Consider the following 18,793-nt stretch of genomic DNA (forward strand, 5'->3'; position numbering starts at 1 on the left):
AATGTTCGAACAATGGATCATCGTTTTAGATAAACTTTTTTTTTGTTAATTATTTTATTTTATTGCGTGTCATGGGTATATATACCTAGATCCTCTTATCTATCATCTACCAGCTTATTATCTTCCTTTTTTGTTTTCGTTTTAATTAAAATTTTAGTCCGGCTTTTTTATTATTTTCTTTTGTTTTTATTCCCTTTCCATTTTTTGTTTCATCCCCTTTTCATTTAGTCGATTAAATTCTATACACCGAGAGAATTTTTGTGATTAGTTGAAAACAGATTTTTCATTGGATATATATATTCTTTTTTGTATACCAATAAATACTTTTACGTAATTTTCCGTGACAACTTTATCGTTGACTTTTACTACTGTTTTTTCTCTTATTCTCTCTCTCTCACTCTCTCACCCTCCCTTTCTTTCTCTTTCTTTCTCTTTCTCAATGTATTATGGACGTATTTGCATACACACGGTCAAAACTCTTGTATACATATATTTGTAAATATTTATTAGGCGTGTTATAATTGGAATAAGAACGATATCTCTTTATTTTTTTTTTTATTTCTTTTTTTTTTGTGTTTTTTCTTAAATAGGAAAAAAATTGGCAAAAATTTGTTGAAGAATTATTTATTATATAATAGAAAAAAGAGAATTGTTTAAGGACGTAAACGATTTTACCGAAACGATGATTTTTATCTACTCTCTCTCTCTCTCTCTCTCTCTCTCTCTCTCTCTCTCTCTCTCTCTCCTTTTCTTTCCTCCTCATCGTTCTTTCATTTTTTAATTAGTTCTAATTTTTGTCTACATTTCAAATTGTTGGTCGTATGAAAGACAAAGCGTAAATTTCGTTTTTTTTTTGTTATTTTTGTTTTTGTTGTTGGAAATATGAGATTTATAATTAATTCGAGGTACACATCATGTTGTTCTTGCTAATCGATTTACTAAAAGAACCAAATTTTCCCGTCATATGTGGTCAAAAGCGTACAATTATACCGTGAGACAAACTTTCATGGTGTTTTCCGTGATTGATAACTGTCAAATTGATATTTATTAACGAATAATGAAAATCAATTAAAAAACAGTAAGTGCAAGATGGGATCAAAGTTCATGAGTGATTTGAAAAAAATCGATTACATTTTTTTCCACAATTATTTTCGAGTTATTTGTTAGTTTTAAAATTTATTTTGCAATTTAATAATAACAATTTCTTTCAATGAGTTCTCGAAAACGAGTAATCGATTTTCAAAATCATTGCAAAAACTTTTGTTCAACTTAAAAGAAATTTTGACAAGTTCTAAATGTTTTTTATTCATTCTGAAATTCATTTTCGAAATTATCGATTCGAATGATTTTGTGAATTTTATTTTTATAATATAACGTTTGGTTTTTTTGTTTATATTCACGTGACGACACCTTAGAATGAAAGCTCGAAGCTTTTTCCCAACGCCATTGTTTAAATAGACGAGGAAGTTAAACGTTTAACATTATTTCTGCACTTCTTTTTTATTATTAATTATCATCATTATTATTATTATTATTACCATTATCATTAATATTATTATTATTATTATTATTATAATTATTATTATTTGTTTGTTCTTTCGTTAGTTCGTTCGTTTGTTCGTTTTTATTTTTATTTATTACTTTTTTTTTTTAGTTATTATTATTATTATTATTAATATTATTATTATTAATTAATTATTTTTTTTTTTTCCATTTAGAATAGACACCAAAGACATCGAGAGACCCGAAGAAGAAAGGTTTTGAAAAAGGAGATTTTAAAGATTTCTTTTTTCCATTCACAGCTATGTTTTTTTTATGTGTTTAAATTTTTTTTTATTTTATTTTAATTTTCGAAAAAGTTTTGTCTACATTTAATGAGAAGATAAAGAGGAACTTTCTACAATTTTCCATTAAAAATTTTCTTTTTTTTTTTTTCTTTTTCTTTTTACTTTTTCTTTCGACATTTCTCTATCAACCGTATATCCCCACTTTTTCTTTTTCATTTAATTCGAGAATATATGCCACAATGTTGTTCTCATATTGTTCCTTTTCGGTTAATAGATTTTTTTTCCCTTGGTTTTTTTTTTTTTCTTTAAATTTAAATCTACAGAGCAGAAGAAAGTGTTTGAGGGACATCAATAGAAGAATTTTTTTTAAAGAGCGAACGATGTTGCACTGTTGTGTTTTCATTATTTTTTTTTTTTTTGTATTTTCCATTCTCATTTTCATGTTTTTCTCGACTGTCTTCTTTTCTTTTCTTTTCTTTTTTTTTTTTTACTTATTTATTCTTATTTCTCAAGTTATAACATCCCCACCCAACCCCCTTATCATTTATTGCACGAAACGCGTGAATTCGAAACATGTTCGAATTATCATCCCCATTATTATTATTATTATTATAATAATTATTGTTAATTATTAATTATTAATATTATTAAAAGTATTATTATATTATTATTATTAATTATTATTAATATATTATTATCAAGTATTATTACTCTATTTATTCCTTCCTCGTTGCTTAAATTCGCACACGAACCGAACGTCGCGTCGCGTTAATTCGTTAAAATGGACGCGAATTTTCATTGACCGATATATTTAAAGAACAATTAATTAATAGTTGAATTTTATTATTCGAAGCTAAAGATTAGAAAGTTACGACACTGTTCTTTTTTTATTTTATTTTATTTTTTATTTATTTATTTATCCTCCCTACCGATCCCTCGAGATTCCTCAACACCCCTTCAATTTTCTCAAATACGATTTGCTACACTTTATCGTTTTATTTGTACCGTAGTCTGTAGTTCTTTAATTATTATTATTATTATTATTATTCTTATTATTATTATTTTATTCATTAATTAATAATTGAAATCGTAGAATCGATCGTAAAATGAATTGGATAAATTTCAAGAGTAATTGAAATATGTAAAAATACACAATTAACGAGGCAGTTTAACGAACGCAATGTGGTGGCTTCCTTTGTTGCGATCGTTTTGTGCAATAAAACAAAATATTTTATATATACTATACATATATATATATATACACACATACACGCGCACGTGAGCACATGTATTACATACAAACATTTATATTATGTATGTCAGAATATTCGTTTATAAGGTTATTTGTATGCTTTATATCTTCACGTTAGAATTTTTATGTACATAAGTCATGCACGAAGATATATAATATGTGTGTATGTGTGCGTATGTATTTTTCCTATTAATTTTATTTTAATAATAATAATAATAAGAAGAAATATATATATATATATATATATATATATATATATATATATATATATATATATATATATGTATGTAAATATCGATGATTCTTACGTGCGAAATACGCAATTATACGAAGGAATTTTTATTTTATATTAACTTTTAATATTTCGTCGTTTCTTGCACCCAAGCTTTTCCTACCCTTTCTCTCTCTCTCTCTCTCTCTCTTTCTCTCTCTTTCGATCAAATATTAACGCTTGTTAGAAAGAGGTTATGTCAGAAAAATTTGCCTATCTAAATACGCTTAGTCCGCTTTCGTGTGAGCGAATTAGTGAGATCATTTGTTTTCTAAGCCGATAAATATAAATAATACAATATTTGTTCTCTCTCTATTTCACTCTTTCTCTCTCTCTTTTTCTATTTCTCTCTTTCTCTTTCTTTTTTCTATTTTTTAGTATTAGACGAATTTAGATCACAAAAACACAAAAAAGCGGACCTAGCATTTATCTCATTATTCTTGAAACACAGATAAACCAGTTAAAAACATTGTATATGTTCCTATCTACCTATACATAATATACATATACATATATGTATATCTATATATACATATACATATACATATATATATATATATATATATATATATATATATACAGAAATAATGTTTGTATATCTTAAGTATATTTGAATATAATAATAATAATATAATAATTAATTACATATATATATATATATATATATATATATATATATATATATGTAATTAATATGTATATATATACGATTAGAGTAAATAATTATTAGTTTAAATCCTTATTCATATATCACATCTGATCGTTCAGTCAGTATAGGAAGACCCTCACCTCGCACAAAAACCTATCGCAATATTCGATCGGTCCTCTTCATTTTTCTTCGAACATTCTTTTCTTATTATTCTCCATTTTTTTACTTGTTTTTTTTTCTTTGGAGGGAACAGCGCATATATATTTTTTTTTGTTCCAAATTTCTCTCTCTCTCTTTCTCTTTATGTTTGTTTGTTTGTTTTTCTAATTCTTCAGGGGGCGCGAATTATTTTCAATCATTTTCTTTCTATTTTTCTGTTTCCAGCTCTGTTTAATTCTTTTCTCTTTCTTCCGACATTTTGGACTAATATATAATATATATATATATCCGACTGTATCTCTAATATCTAAACAGACATTGAATTTTTGGTAAAAACCTGAAATCGCCATCAAATATCAATATAATACACTTATTGTTATACTTATAGTATAAATATAGGAACATTCATTAAATATATATAATATTTTATATATAATATATACATACATATATACACATACATATATATAAATATTTATTCGTAATATATACATATATATATATATATGTGTGTGTATATATATACATAAGTATTTTACTTGGTGTTGTATAGATAACTATAACTTTTTTTTCTTTCCTTATACATCTATGACCTTTCTTGTTTTAAAAACGTCCAATTTAGGATTCCATGATGCCCGGCAATTAATGTCGTTGCTCTTTTTATTTTATTTTATTTTATTATATTATATTATATTATTTTTTCATTTCATTATCATTACTATATAACTTTTCCTTTCTTCTTCTATGCATATTTTTTTTTTCAACGCATTTTTCATCATTTTTTCCCATCACACCTTTTATCGCGAGATTCGTTAATTTTGTTTCCATTGGTTTTTTTATTTTTATTTACTTCTTCTTTTTCTTGTTTATTTTTTTTTTTTTTTTTTTTTTAATAATATCTTCGGCGAACATACATAAATTTATGTATTATATAAACGAGATCGAGGAATAGAGAAAAGAAAAAAGAAGTTTTATTTTTTTATTGATTTTTTTTGTTAAAATAAATAAAAAGAAAAGAGAACCTATATTTTTATTATCACGTATAAATTTTCGTAAGTAAATATATATATATATATATAATATTAAATTGTAATATATGTGTGAGTGTATTAGAAGAATTTTTGAGTCAAACGTTTAGCGATTATTCTGTGCGAATAAAAAGCGTATTATATTCAACACGTAGGCCATAAAGAGAGAAAGGACAAATGTGATTTGTAAGAAATATAATATATTATAATAACACACACATATATATCTATCTACATATATATATATATATATATATATATATATATATATATATATATATATTTATATATATATTTATATATATATTTATAAATATATAAATCTAAATTTAATTTTATCGTCGTAAATATATCTTATGTGTGTATCAGTTTGTATTTGTTTGTATGTGTATTTATGTAAGTGTGTAAGTAAGTATATATAAATATATAATATATTATATAGAAAGAGAGAAGTATACTTATTATATATAAATGTAAACACATGTAATAAGTGTCTCGTATGCATGTATGTATGTATGTATGTATGTATGTAGTATATATGTTAAGTATATATATATGTAAGTATGCATAAATTTATACAAGCCGTCACACACACAACATACACACACATAAGTAGGTAAACGATGAAAAAATATTACTCCCGTATTAATATACGTGAATACGTATATTATACATATAGATATTTTCGAATAAGTAGCTTTTTATTATTATTAATCTTTTTTTTTTTGGTGTATTTTTTTTTTCTTTATCAAGAAATTGGACACATCAATTAATCGCCATACGCTTGACCTTTGGAGAAACGAGAACTAATTAATCTTAAATTTAATGAGAAACGTTGCTACTTTAGGTAAGAAATAAAAAGATCGTGAGAGAGAAAAAGAGAGAGAGAAAAAGAGAGAAAGAGGGAGAGTGATAGTGAAGGGGAGGGAAAAGAAGAGGGGAGAATTTCTTGCATCTTCCACCCATCTACCTACTACTCTCCGTAAAAAAGTATATACCTAATCCCCACGTATATACATATATGCATATACATACATACATTCATATATAAATTCAGATAAGTCATTAAATATGAAATGTCTGATTTTGAGATGACAATTTTTCGAGTAATCAGACATTTCATAGTTAATAACCTAATATATATATAGTATATACAATATAGTATTATAAATACTATACTTGTATTTATTTATATATGTATGTAACGGTGTTGTAGCAGGTATTATAATGCATGCACGCTTACCGACCACGAAAATAATCGAAATCGCGCGTTGGTCACAATCGCCTTTGAATATATTATGCTTCGTGCACATTTGGGAGGTATGTAGTACGTTTACCGACTGCGATTTGAAAGACGACCGGGTGTCACGCGAGCTAACGTGACGCGAAGTCATACGCCGCGTCACCATTAATTGATTCTCGGAATATGCCATAAGAAAGAAAGAGAAAGAAAAGGAGACTGAGAGAGAGAGAGAGAGAGAGAGAGAGAGAGAGAGAGAGAGAGAAAGAGTTTGGAACGAACTTAAAACTAGGACCCGTCGCGATTCGAATGACACGATAACCCCTTCGATCGATCCCACTTTTATCGATCTTCTTCTACCTCTTTCTCTTCCTCTCTCTTTTTATTCTATTTCTTTTATATGGGATGTATTCAAAGGGTCTTTAAAAACATGTTTAGTTATATGTTATAAGAATTTGTTTTTTAAATCTTAATTAACCATACGTGATTTGTAAATAATGCATACCGATTTATCATTGTTTTTAGTTTGTTGAATTATTTGTATTTGTACAATGGTCGGCAAATTTAACACCCCTAGTAGCACAAAATATTGAAAAATATTGAATACATGTGTATTTAATATTAAAAAGAGATTCAATGGCTTTTTAATATTGAATACTCATGTATTTAATATTTTTCAATATTTTGTGCTACTAGGGACGATTTGTTCTTGATTGTAAATATAGTTGTCTAATTGTGTGTGTGTGTGTGTATTTGTAATGGATTCAAATGTTTGTATTATCAGATCAAAATGGTTAATTATTATATTTAATTTAATATATTTTTTCCTTCCACATCATTGAAAACTTTTTAATCATTTGTAATTTATAAATTAATATTTATTTGATTGTTTCGTGATTGTTTTTTATATTCTCGTGTCAGAAAATGATTTAAATGTTTGAACCTTTGATATAATAATTATTGAGAGAATGGCGTGTTGAATTCATAATTATGGACATTGAAAGAAAACAAATGAGTTTGTAAAGTATAACAAAAGAAGCAAAGGTATAAGCAGAAAAATGTGCAAAATGTGACTAAACATGTTTTACCCTTGTACCTTTCATGTACATATCTCGACACGAAACCCGTACTCCCCGTTATTTTTTTTTCCCCTTTTTTTTTTGTCCCAACGGGCAAACTTTTCTCATACATAGATAGATATACGTATGTATGTTATGTTATAGTTTAATATGTATGTATGTATGTATGTATTTATGTATTTATGTATGCACGTATTTTTATCCCATCGAGAACACACCTTGAGAAAGGATCATATAGTTTGACCTTTGAACCGGTCAACACAGAGTGAAAGATATTACACCGAATATAAAACTTTATATAATATACATATACATATATATGTAGATACTAGAAGAATTATATATATCACAATATATCTTTATGCAAGTTATTTTTTTTTTTAATGTGACGAATTAAATATCACGTGTGTGTTTATAGACAACAACCCCCTCCCTCTTAAACATATACACACACATCCACCCGCCCACTCACATGCATACATACACACACACACACACAATAGACGAGAACTGTTCTCCGTGTTGAAAATCAATGAAATTATACCTACTTAAAATTCTGACTAGTCAACATCTAGTTAATTATCGGATATTGCAAAATATCACATTGAACGGACGTTGAGGTAACGCTCTCATCTTTCTTTTATTCTTGTTCTTTTTCTTCTTCTTTATCTTAAGCAGAAAATTCATGTTTAATAAGTAAAATGGTACAGTACGATTTTAGATTTAAAATTAGTTAACCTTATTATTCACATGTGTGCATATAAATGTGTGTTTATTTTAAAATGTATACAACTTAAATTATACGTGATTGTTAATCATTTTTATTTGAAAAGTTAAAATATACGATTGATTTAATTATATGGAAGATTTAAAACTTCAATGTTCCCTAGTAGCACAAAATATTGAAAAATATTGAATACATGTGTATTTAATATTAAAAAGAGATTCAATGTCTTTTTAATATTAAATACACATGTATTCAATATTTTGTGCTACTAGGGTTGATTTCCACAATTTGGGGTAAATTTATTTTTACATTTTATCCAGTACGTTTTATATTTTGATGAAACGTCTTTAATAAAAGTAATCAAAGTTTGTTTTTGAATCATTGTCAACAATATTGGATGCTGTTAAATATAAAATCCTGTTATAACAGTAATTGTAACCAAAACTGTATCAACAGTTACAGAATATCTTGGATATTTTTAATAATAATATAATAATAGAAAAATTCTTTCTTTAAAATTGTAGGTATTTATTTAATAAATTAATAATATCGTTGTGTACCATTTATGTTAATAACAAATTTTCTGCTTTAAATCGTTCACACATAATTTTTGTCATTATAATAATCGAGAGCTTTTTCCAAGCGAATGTATATTTGGAATATTCAAAGAATCTTGCTTCAACATTCTTCTTCTTTCATTTCTAGTTTCTTTCGTTAGTTAAGTTTAGTTAAGTTTAGTTTAGTTTAGTTTAGTTTAGTTTAGTTAGTTTAGTTAGTTAGTATATTTTAGTTTTGTTTGAATCGTTTCCTACTTTTCCCGTTCTTTCTATACTTAATTCCCATTTATCATTTTTTTTTCTATTACCACTTATTTCTTTAAAAATCGTGCTAGTTACTCTCTCAGTTATACATATACTATTATTTTGATAATCGTAAAAATGATTTCCATTAGCTTAGAATAAATATTATTATATGTATTATTTCATCCAGTTGGTAGTAAAAAGAAAATGTGAATATAATTAGTCTCCTGAGTGATCTAACTTGAAAGCTTGTACGAGTGCGCCTGTATAATATATATGTAAATCATTTTCGATTGTCACGTAACGTATGTAATCATTATGTAATTCATTATGTATGTATTTAATAATTATCATACAATGTGAGGTACGAGGAACGAAATATTTTTCTGTCCTTTGGTATATGCATTTTAGGTATTTTTCTTATATCATCACGTTATCATTGTGTATGTGTGTGTGTGTGTGTGTATGTTGCTCATCTGTGTATGTGTATATGTATGTCTAAGTAAAATAGCACTTTCATTCGTTTTCACTGGCACGGTCGACCTGTGGTCCATCATACTTGAGAGAACATCACAATCATCATCATTATTATTATTATTTGAGAATAATACTTTCTCTTCCTTTCTCTCTCTCTCTCTCTCTCTCTTTTTTTCTTTCTTTCTCTGTGTGGATGTATTTATCGTAAATATCTAAATATTATCGAACTGACGTATTGGCAACTCGGAATAATGTGACATTATTTTTAATAAAATACATTTAATAATTATTAAAATATATATAATATATTATATATATATGTATATTATAATTATATAATATATAATATATTATATATTTCTATATGTATATATATAGAAAAAGAAATCATTAATTAATAATTATAAATGACAATTGTATGAATGAATATGTATGATTGAATATTCGAGCTTGCCATTCTTATATCTAGATTAAAATCCTTTCTTTTATCTTATTGTTTTTAAATAGAACAAATTAAAGAAAAAATTTGTTTATATGTCTCGAAATGAATAAAGAAATAAAGATTTCGAAGTAGATCTCGCGGATTCACAGTAGAAACGGAACGAAATTGGTCAAACGTGTGGAAGTAAGTAGTGTTAGTCATCGCAACGAACGAAACACTGGGCACCATGGAATCGGTTTTATCTTTCTATGTCTTTCTTTCTTTCTTATTCTTTTTCTTGTGTATTTATTTATTTATTTTTGTTTTTTATTTCGTTAATTCGTTCGATCGTTCGTCTGTTTATGTTTCTCATAATATTCATTTTTGTTTATCATTTTTCTTCTTATTCATTTCCTTTTAATTTCATTGTCATCTCGTCATATTGTATTCTTCTTCTTTCATTTAGAGATAAACATTTCGCGAAGTGGATCTCATATTTGTTAATTTTATTAATTAGCAAGTACGATTAATTTGTTTTTTTTTTCTTTGTTTTGCTTTTATCTTTAGGATGCACAAAATTTGAAAACAAATATTTTGTATTTGGCGAGAGGAGGGAAAAATCGAAAGCGAACTGACAACAGAATAAAAAAATATATATAATATATGATATATATATATATATATTTTTAAATTTTATTTCGTTAAGTTTGGTTCCATTTTGTCTTCCTTTCTTTCTTTTTATCTTTCTCAATATTTTCAAACGAAACTTCAACGCTTTCATTTACTATCGAACCATATAAGGGTTCAACCCATATACGAATCGGATACTATTTTTTCACGATACACGTGTAAGTATTTTTTATAGAACGATAATTCCTTTACAAAAAAAGTATATTGCAACAGAAATGGTTAATAAATATTTTAATGTTATCGCATTAACAAAAATGTTCCCACGTCTCGCCTTAAGACTCGTTGACATTCGTTGGACACGTTTTTATCTTCTCCTTCTTCATCGTCATCTTTTTATTATCTATCTACCTATCTATCTGTTTATCTATCTATCTATCTATCTATCTATCAATATATTTATTTATTTATTTAATTATTTAATCATCTCCGTCTAATATTAATTCGTCGTCGAGTGAGCACAAATTAATCGCGACGAATCAAAAAAGAGAGAGAGAGAGAGAGAGAGAAATATTTATAAATATTTTATCGACGTAGAATAATAAAATGACACGTTTAACAAGACGAGTTAATATTACGAATAATAATTATATATATATAATATATATATTTATATATGTATCTAAATTGGCTTGTATCGCGTTTAGATTACCGAGCCGGTTTTTTGGAGGGAAAAAATGAAATCTTTCATCCATCTTTATTATTTTCTTTTCTTCTTCCTCTTCTTCTTCTTTTTCTTCTTCTTCTTCTTCTTTATTTTCTTCTTCTTCTTCTTCTCTTTGTTCTTCGTTTATATTATTTTTTTTCTTCATTTAATCAAATGATTTTATCATTTCATAATAGCATTTTGAATATTTTTATTTTCGTTAATTTTTCATTTATTTTATTTTAGCGCATTTATTATTTTTTTTTTTTTTTGGCACAAGCTACCCTCTTGTCTCTGTTTCTTTCTTTCTTTTTCTCTCTCTCTCTCTGTCTCTCTTTCTTTTTTTCTCTCATTAAAAACATGATTTTTAGATGATTATTACAGCTCAGTATTTAGCGATCGATTCTACTTATTTAGATAGCACCTTCGTTATTCGACTTCGTTTTTGTATTGGAAATGCGCAGACACCGAGTTAGCGAGTAAATTATCAACATCATTATCATCATCATCATCATCATCATAACCATCATTATCATCATCATTTTAATCGTCATCATGATCATCATCGTCATGATCATTATTATCATCATCATCATCATCATCATCATCATCATCATCATCATCATCTTTATCTTCATCATCTTCTTCTTTATCATAATCGTCATTGTAATTATTATTATTATTAATATTATTATTATTATAATTATTACTATTATTATTATAATAATTATTAATATTAATTAGAAACTATGAGAGTAACTGTCTTTGTCGGGAGGCCAGTTTTCGTAAGGACTGTAAAATAACAATATAAATAAAATAATTAAATTATTAATGTTATTTTTGTATTATTTATACTCAAAATTCATATATATATTAACTTTTTATTATTATTGCCATAGTTACTACAAAATTGATGAGTCATTTATATAAAAAGAAAGAAAGAAAAAGAATGAACGATTTCATTTAGTTTGCAAAAATATTTTGTTTATTAAACCATTTGATTGTGGAATAACCGAAAAAAAATCTACCAATCGCGTAACACATTAATTGTAACGTTTGACATTGTTATTGGACGCTTTTAAGCGTTGTTCTTATTTTCATTGTACGTTTATAAACATTATTCGTAGTTAAATGGTTTATTGTTCGTATTATTTGAGTTCTTTTCTTTATCAGTTTAATTGATAAGAATATGATAAGAATAATCCTTACGAAAACTGGCCGGTACCCTGGAGAATGAGCCGGCACTCTCTTCATTGCGTACACGTATGTTTATATTTGTTCACGTGTATGTTTTTATATGTTTATTTATGTTTTATTTTCTTCTTCATTTTCATCTTTATGTTTATCTTCTTTATCTTCTTCTTTTTCTTCATTCGAGTGTGTATATCGAAAATAAAAGGATTAACAAAAAGATATGAAGAATTAATTAATGAAATCGTTGGAAGGATTTTGTGGACCATTTTCCAACTAAATCGTTCGTAAACGAACAATCAAATGAAATCTTTTCGTTTTTCTTGTTTGTTTCGTTTCTTATTCGTCTTCTTTTGCTTTCGTTTCTTCTTTATTGCTATAATGCATTTAAAAGAATTTGTCGAGTCTTGTAAAAGGGTGGAAGGGTTGGTAAAAGGGATTCTCGAAGGCACCGGCAACTCACTTATACTCGGAAGATGATTTCGTTTCACAACAAATTAAGGGTACAGTGAATTTATTATATAACATTCTTCGGTTTCAATTTTGTCATTTGGTTTTTTAATAAAATATATATATATAAATATTTATTAATTCAATTCATTCTGGGGAACAATTTGTTTCGTTTTTGCAATTATAAAACATTAAAATAAAAATATTTTATTGAAACATCTGTTAAATCTTAACCGAATATGTTTGATCACCGTACCCTTTTAAATATCAACGACGAACACGTCGAAATATTAATCCATTTTATTGATTTATTTATTTATTTTTTACCAAGTCGATGTTAGAATTTTTCGTTGTTATCGTTTCTTAGTGTTTTTTGTTTTATTCAATAATATAAATCATAGAATAATTGAAAGAAGAAACGTTCCTTGAAAGCTTCTTTTTTCCTTTGGCACATTTTTTTTCTCATAATTTCAACGATATCACGAATAGATTGAATAAAATTATATAAAAATAAGAAAAAACAAGAGAAATTATCGTTGACTTCTTCAAGAAAATTCTTTCAATTAAAAATCATCGAATAAACGTAAAATTTTTGATTGTTGTTTTCATTACTTTGAGATTTGAGAAAAAAGATTTAATTTCTTTCGTAAAAATGAATTACGTAAGTTAAGGTACTATTGTGAAAAAGTTAAAAAAAAAAAAAATTAATAACAATTACAAAACATATAAATTAGAAGATTCGAGCGACGTGTTCGAGGTTGTACTATAAATCTCGCGTAAATAATATTTAAATATATTATTTTAAATATAGGATCAAGATTAATTATTATAAATGTTATAAATATATAATATATGTTTAGTTATATCACGCTTTTATGGAGTTATAGGACGAAGAAGACAAGAAATACAAAATAGAGAAAAGGAATAAGAAAAAAAAAGAATAAAATAATTGTGTCGACTATCACCCGTTGGCGTCGTTGCATTCATTATTATTCTTTGGTATTGAATCCTTATCACAAGAGCGATAGTCTCACTTATGTTGTACCTTACAGGTCAAAATACTCCCTCCTCCCTTTCTAACCCTTTCTACCTTCCTTTCTTTCTTTTTATTATTTATTTATTTAACATGCCCCACATCTCGTGTTAATTGACGCGTCTCATGAAGAAGGAAATATTATTTTCATTTAAAATTTATTTCTTCTTCTATATTAGTTGCTCGATTAAAACAACGTTCGTTCATTGTTGTTTTACTTTCTTTCTTTTTCTTTTATATTTGTTTTTTTATTTGTAAACACGAGAAGTTACGGAAAAATTAGTTTCTTTGTTTAAAGAAAAAAAAAAAAAAGAAAAATATATAAGATAAAAATTCATTTAATCGAATGAAACAATCGTGCGAGACATTAACGCTGATGTATATGGGTAGTTAAATGTTTGGAAAGATAATCGGCACGGGCAAAACATTTTCCGCACATTTCGCAATGATAAGGTCGTTCGCCAGTATGTATACGAAGATGCCTAGTGAGATCGCTTTTACCCCCAAATGCACGTCCGCAAAATAGACAAACGAAGGGACGTTCACCAGTGTGTTTGCGTACGTGCAATTTTAAATTTTCTTTAGATCTGACGCATTTGCCGCAGAAGGGACACGCAAAACGTCGTTCGCGTCTATCAGCCTCGTGTCCGGTTCGTGCCAAACCTATCATCATCGCGTCCGGTGTTTCGTTACGTTCGCCATCATCAAGGACAGATTCGTCAGGGTCCGCAACTACGTCCGTCGTTGTAGCAGTATTATTGCTAGTGCCAATGTTCAAGCCAATTTCGCTTCCAGTTGCCGATGGAGAGATGATACTAGCTAACGTCCTAACACCACTAATAATACCAATTCCACCACTACCACCACCACCACCACCACTCGATGTCGTCGTCGTTGTCGTCGTTGTTTTCGCCGTGGTCTCGGATTCCGTCATTTGCACCTCGACCGTTGCCTCTCCTGGATTATCTTGAATACTCGTTGTCTCCGATACACTCTCTTCGCCTCTAGCATTCTCCGAATATATTCCTCTAGACTCCTCAACGTCACCCAGATTAGTAGTAGAATCGCTACCCGTTTCAATTTGACTAGGTTCACCCGTACTCGATACCTGATCGCTTCTTTCCGCAAACGGGGATGCGGTTAATACAGCATTATGCGTATCGCTAGGTGCCCGTTGCAATCTTTCCAACGCGTGATTCAGTCTATGCTTCTTGAACGATTTAAGATACCTGAATTGCATACCGCATACGTCGCAGGTGAATAACTTGTCGGCCGGCAACCGTGCACGATGATTCTGCTCCCGGTGTTTCACGTAGGCTGAACGGTAACGATAACGTTGACCGCACTGCTCGCACGTAAACGGTTTGTCGTCGTTCGATTGACCAGCGTGTTGCAGCAACGCGTGACGTTCGAGCAACCAGGCTGACGGGAACGTGGCCAAACAAACTCCGCAACGCCTTGCCAAACCCGCCAAACTTGCGAAACTTCCGTGACCGATCAAACCTGCACCTCCACCCGTTCCACTTCCGCTGTAGTTATGAGCGCTCGATCTTTCAACCAACGCACCCCAACCACCTGCATCCAATCCCAACGCCAATGACACCTGCGAAAGGAACACAATAAACATTTATTTTTCATATTACATTTATTTTCTTATTTTTATTTCATTCGTTCTTTTTTTTTTGTTGTTGTTTTTTTTTTAATTTTTCTATTTGATATTCTTATTTTCCATTGACTGACGACTTACCCTTTTTCTATCCCTTCTTCCTGCAAATATGTAGACATCGAAATAATTTCGATAATATAAAATGTGGCTCTCGTTATTATTATTAAGCCAATGAATATCAAATACTCGCAAGACAACATAGGATTTTTAAATTACTTGATTGGGGTTAAAAATAGGGTTGAATTTAATATGAAAATAATTTCTTTTCGAACGAATTTTTGATTTTTTTCGTTCAGATTCTCGTAAATTTAATTATCCACTTTAATGAGCGGACAATGAACTAACGAAAAATGAACGTTAAACGATACGAATAAAAAATAAATAAAAGACTTTTAATATCATATGATTTGCGCTAGGGGTCTTACTTTAACATATTATTAAATTTCAATTAAGGATAACGGAAAAAAGGGGATACGGCCAACGAGTGGTCAGACATACTCGTCGGCCGATAACACACGATATTTATATTATTATTATTATTGTTAACACAAACAGTTTGCAGCTTTTATTTCACAAATTGGTAATTTACAACTATGATATGCATTCCTTCGTCTAATAAACCGAAAAAAGATCACTTACGTTCACAAAATCAACTGTGGCATCCATAACGATCGAAATATGCGCGGTTTTTAATGCGATGAGTGTTACGGACGAGTCTCCAGCGCGTTTCTCACATTTTCTCTCTCTCTCTCTCTCTTATTTTCTCTCTCATTCTCACTCTTACTCTCACTCTCTTTTTCTGTCTCTTTCTTTCTTTTTTTTTCCGTGTATTTTAGTGTACTCAAAAAACGTATTTTTTTCTCCTGTTCTTTTTCATACGCCTGAGAAAAACGTTTTTCTCTCTTTGTATGGTTTCACCTGTGTACATGTGTGTATAATATAAATGTGTGTGTAAGTATACTATGCCTTCATTAACTTTGCCACTAACACACACATACACATACACACACACATACATAATTTCTCATTCTTTTTTATAATTCACTTACAGGGTGAAATCAAAGTACGAAATATCGTAAGCACGTCGTCGAATCTCGTTGTGTTCAAAAGATTACAGAAAAATGAAAAGAAAGAGAGAGAGAGAGAGAGAGAAAGAGAGAGAGAAAGAGAGAGAAAGAACGAGGTGTAATAACTATCGATTGTGATCAACAACGTGTATCGATTTTAAATTACAATTTCTATACTTTTCTTTTCTTCTTTCTCTCTCTTTCTCTTTCTCTTTGTTTTTGTTGTATTCCTTTTTTATTATACTTTGCTAATATAGGATTTTTTTTCATAATAATACTCTCTCTTTCTCTCTCACACTCTCTCGCTTATACATTCTTAATTTTATTCTCTCTCTCTCTCTCTCTTTTGCGTTCTCTTTCGTTCTCTCTCACTCTCTCTCTCTCTCTCTCTCTCTCTCTCGCTATTTTTTTCACGCTTTCTCTCTTTCTTTCTTTCTTTTATCGGACGATAAACGATGGGATATTGCGATAGAAACGAGTTTTTAAAACAAGACGCATAAGCTTGCTTGCTTGTTTGTTTGTTGTTTGTTTGTTTGTTTATTTGTTTGTTTGGAGCACCATGATTTGAAATTTTCCTTTACGCTTTTATCTCTCTCTCTCTCTCTCTCTTCGACGTAATACGACGAGAATATAAAAGAGAGAAATATCATTTACATATGATTTTAATGATCTATCGATCATTCTTTCTCTCTTTCTTTATTATATCTTATTGTTTGTTTTTTATTTTACCTTTGCAACGTTAACGAAACAGATCAAAGTTTTTTAATCGATTAAATCCTTCGATCGTTCTCGAACAAACGAGACTATTCTTATGTCTGGTTTTCTTTTATATTTTATGCAAAATGATTTTTTGTTTGTCTTGTTGGTAATTTCGTTTGATAAATATTTGCTTGATGAGAAAAAATTTAAATAATACTAAAACGACGAATACTTTTAAATATTTCAAAAGTGGCTTGTTTGGGTAAATGTAAAAGACACACACGTACATACACATACATATATATGTATGTATAGTTAACACTAGATATACCAGACCAATCATTTTGACTGGTCAAGCCATTTTAATTCAAAATGTCTACTTCATGTAACATTTGATTTCTGTAAATAATTAAGCGTTTTGTTATTTAAAAATGTCTATAAATCGATTTATCTATATTAAAATTATTATTGTTAAACATTTTTTGTTATTTTTTAAGAGTAAATAAAAACTGGAAGCCTTTAAAAAGCATTTTTTTGTATACATCAGTAATCTTGACTAGTGTGGTAGAAATAGGTATTGGGATATCTGGCAGAGGCGTGGCGTAGCAAAATTCGACCTATTTACTCTAATTTTGAATTTAGCCACCAGATAGCGTATTCAAGTGCTAGAGATCCCAATACTGAAAATGGTGGTATATCTAATGTTAAATAAAATTTGTATTTTACCTTGGTGTTTATCGATACTTTACATTCTCGACTAAGATCTCGATCCGATAATTTTCTCTGTCTTTTTCTCTCTCTCTCTCTCTCTCTCTCTCACTCTCTCACTCTCTTTCTTTTTCTTTCTCTTTTTTGATCATACATATGTATGTACGTGTTATATCGCGACCTTTACTATCTAAGATCAGCAAGGTCGTGAACAAAACGACGAGAAAGAGATGAGATTTCCGAGTATCGCTTAGAGAAACACACACACGTATATATGATGCGTGTACATGTATTTATACACGTAAATGTAAATGTGTTTTTCATTCGAATGAGGGAAATCAAATCTGGTTTAAAGGGCTTTTATAATCGGTATCAAAGACATATTATTATATATTTTATCATTTAATTACCTAATACTGTATATATATTTATACATACATATGTGTGTGTGTGTGTGTGTATTGTTGTAATATTTGAAGGAACGTAAAGTTTTTATAGAACATATTTTATTCCTCTCATTCTCTGACGTTTTTTCTTCTTCTCTAATTTCAACTTTAACTTCATCAAAAAACCAAATTATATTTTATTTCAAACGATCGACACAAACAAATTTATAAATTTATTCAATTCTATTTATGTTTAATTATAAAATGAAAATGATTATTATTTCTTTTTCTTTTTTTTTGAGATGTTAAAATTCTCGAGTGAAATTAAATAAATTTATTTAGAATTTTTCTACCAAATGTTCACACATTC

General features: G+C 28.3%; 1 protein-coding gene across 2 annotated transcripts in view; it reads right to left on the minus strand.

The window, feature by feature from the left end:
- Positions 1-408: 408 nt before the first annotated feature.
- Positions 409-18,793, minus strand: part of mamo (zinc finger protein 628-like) — an 83,991-nt gene continuing 65,606 nt past the window's right edge. For both annotated transcript variants that reach the window (XM_089177665.1, XM_089177664.1), the window contains one exon: positions 409-15,500. In XM_089177665.1, coding sequence (XP_089033791.1) covers positions 14,265-15,500 — 1,236 coding nt within the window. In that variant the 3' untranslated portion in view covers positions 409-14,264. The remainder of the gene's footprint in view (positions 15,501-18,793) is intronic.

This window comes from Polistes dominula, unplaced genomic scaffold, assembly GCF_049000335.1.
Source record: "Polistes dominula isolate Pdom_NZ unplaced genomic scaffold, Pdom_raw_medaka contig_24, whole genome shotgun sequence".
Taxonomy (NCBI): Eukaryota; Metazoa; Arthropoda; class Insecta; order Hymenoptera; family Vespidae; genus Polistes; species Polistes dominula.